At 41.5% G+C, this 2,367-nt stretch overlaps 1 protein-coding gene across 2 annotated transcripts in view; it reads left to right on the top strand.

Moving 5' to 3' along the window:
- The window catches only part of LOC106879374 (transcription factor GATA-3), a 121,460-nt gene extending 119,190 nt beyond the window's left edge, over positions 1–2,270 (top strand). For both annotated transcript variants that reach the window (XM_052973846.1, XM_052973844.1), the window contains one exon: positions 1,775–2,270. In XM_052973846.1, the coding sequence (XP_052829806.1) occupies positions 1,775–2,230 (456 nt within the window). In that variant the 3' untranslated portion in view covers positions 2,231–2,270. The remainder of the gene's footprint in view (positions 1–1,774) is intronic.
- Positions 2,271–2,367: the final 97 nt, after the last annotated feature.

The following is a 2,367-nucleotide window of genomic DNA, read 5'->3' as shown; positions in this document are numbered from 1 at the left end:
ATTTGAAGCACGGTTGTGTGGTAAGGAGCTTGTTTCTCATCCACATGGTTCCTGGTTCAGTCTCACTGCGTGGCACCTTAGGCAAGTGTCTTCTACTATAGCCTCGGGTCATCCAAAGCCTTGTGAGTGGATTTGGTAGACGGAAACTGAAAGATGCCTGCCGTATACATACATACGTACATACGTGTATGTGTGTGTGTGTGTGTGTGTGTGTGTTTATGTCTGTGCATATCTCCCACCATCGCTTGTTAACCGGTGTTATATATCAACAATTTAACATTAAACTAAAAGATTACTCAATACTTTTTAAAGTACATATTTGTTAAACTTTTACAAGGGAAAAGGTTAAGAGTGGATTCGAAGTTTCGATTTTTTCGACTTCGTCAGACTGTATGTATGTGTACATGCACTCGTTACGTCTTCGGTTTGAGTGCATCGCAGCAATCATCCCAGCCCTCTACATCTCAAGTTCAAATTCTGCCGATGTTCCCTTGGCTTTTTACCATTTCCTGGTCAAAGAAGAAAGCACCAGTTTAGTATTTGGATCTCTCACTTCCTCTCTCTGATTCGGCCTCAGAATTCCATTAAAATTAACATGATTGCGGAGTACACAACCACTGATATATTAATTTTACTACTGGGAATTTTAATAAAATTGAACGCAGTATTTACTCTTTGTGCGCATTTAATACGAGCCATCGAACGAACAGTTCATGAACACTTTGCCACTCAGAACTAGCAGCCAAATCCCACTAAAATCACCCCCATCTTGCCTTAGAAATGAAGGACAGGTTAAATTAGGCAGCCTTGTATGTATGTTAGGGCGGTGTTTTGTAAGGAATGAGTGGGTGTGCGCATGTGTGTTTCTATGTCTATGTGTGTGTGTATGTATTTGCAATAAATAGAGTGTACCCTGAAAACATGCGTGCGAGTCACGTGAGCAGCGTTATCTGTGAAAATAATCTCAGTTCACTTAGCTATTCCGACTTGCCTGATACAGCATTTTCATCATCACCATCGACATCATTACTACTACCGCCAGCAACACAATCTTCGTCACCCCCGCCCCCAGCCACCATTTTTGCCAGCATCGTGTGTTTTTTTTTTTTGTCAAGCTTCTGCAGCAACTAAAACTCGGCAATTTAATACTTTCGTTTGTGAGATTGTTGTTATTTTTGTTGATATTGTCGTTGTTGCTGTGCTGGTGGTGGTGGTATTACCACATCCCATTTGTGAGAATGTGCATGCGTGTGTCTGTGTGCGTATGTGTACATGTGTACGTGTTTGTGCATGTGTCCCGTTACTCCAGGGCAGTCCTGATGCTGTGGACTTCTCATCAAATGTGTCATTATAATATCAGTCGTATTATTACAATAGATGTAAGGCCGCGATCTGGTAGAATCGTTTGCACGCCGGAGAAAATGCCTGGCGCTATTTCGTCCGTCTTTATGTTCTGAGTTCAAATTCTACCCAGATCAACTTTGCCCTTTTTCCTTCATGGTCGATGAAATAAGTACAAGTTGAATACTGGGTTCGATACAATCGACTTACTCCCCTGAGCCAAAGTTTGATTTACTAACCTTGGGCCAAAGTTTGAAACCCTTATCACGTTAGATGTAGTTGTTGTTGCGTTGCGCTAGTTGTAATTTCAATGGTAGTCGTAGCAGTAGTAATGGTGGTAGTATCGAATTCCGAACGTAACATCAAGATCGCCTCATGCAAACAACTTCATTCTTCCTATTACTAATTCTGTTTTCGTTTGTTCTCTTTCCAGGTTAATCGACCACTCACAATGAAAAAAGACGGCATTCAAACGAGAAATCGTAAAATGTCTACAAAGAGCAAAAAAAGTAAGAAAGGTATGGCATCAATGAGCGACCTCTTAAAACCGTTAGACAAACCGTTCCCGGGATCTGTGTACACCCCAATGCATGCACCAATGGCAACCTACATGACGAGCGGCTCTTCCCTTGGAGGCTCGTTTGGCTCGACTGTAGGAAGCCATATGCAAGCCTCGTCCGGCCTGTCTAGCGGTCTTTCAGCTGGCTTTAGTAACACTTTCAATCCTTCTCTTACTTCGCAGTTCACCTCATCGTTTCCCAGTATACCCAGCATTCCAAGTATCAGCTCATCGGGCCTCACGCTGTCCACATCGTCTGGAATGGTAGGAGCGATGACTTCCGGCTTAAACCTGTCCACCACACCCAATATGGTGGGTGCAATGGCCTAAGATACCCAACATTTTCACAATAAAAGAATAATAATCGTTATTATTATTATTATTAAAGAAGAAAATTAAAAAGAAGAAAACATGCATACAACATTTGTACCTACCTACATATATATATAAATATATATATATATATA

The sequence above is a fragment of the Octopus bimaculoides genome, chromosome 1 (genome assembly GCF_001194135.2).
Source record: "Octopus bimaculoides isolate UCB-OBI-ISO-001 chromosome 1, ASM119413v2, whole genome shotgun sequence".
NCBI lineage: Eukaryota > Metazoa > Mollusca > Cephalopoda > Octopoda > Octopodidae > Octopus > Octopus bimaculoides.
This window is presented reverse-complemented; position numbering and strand designations above follow the sequence as displayed.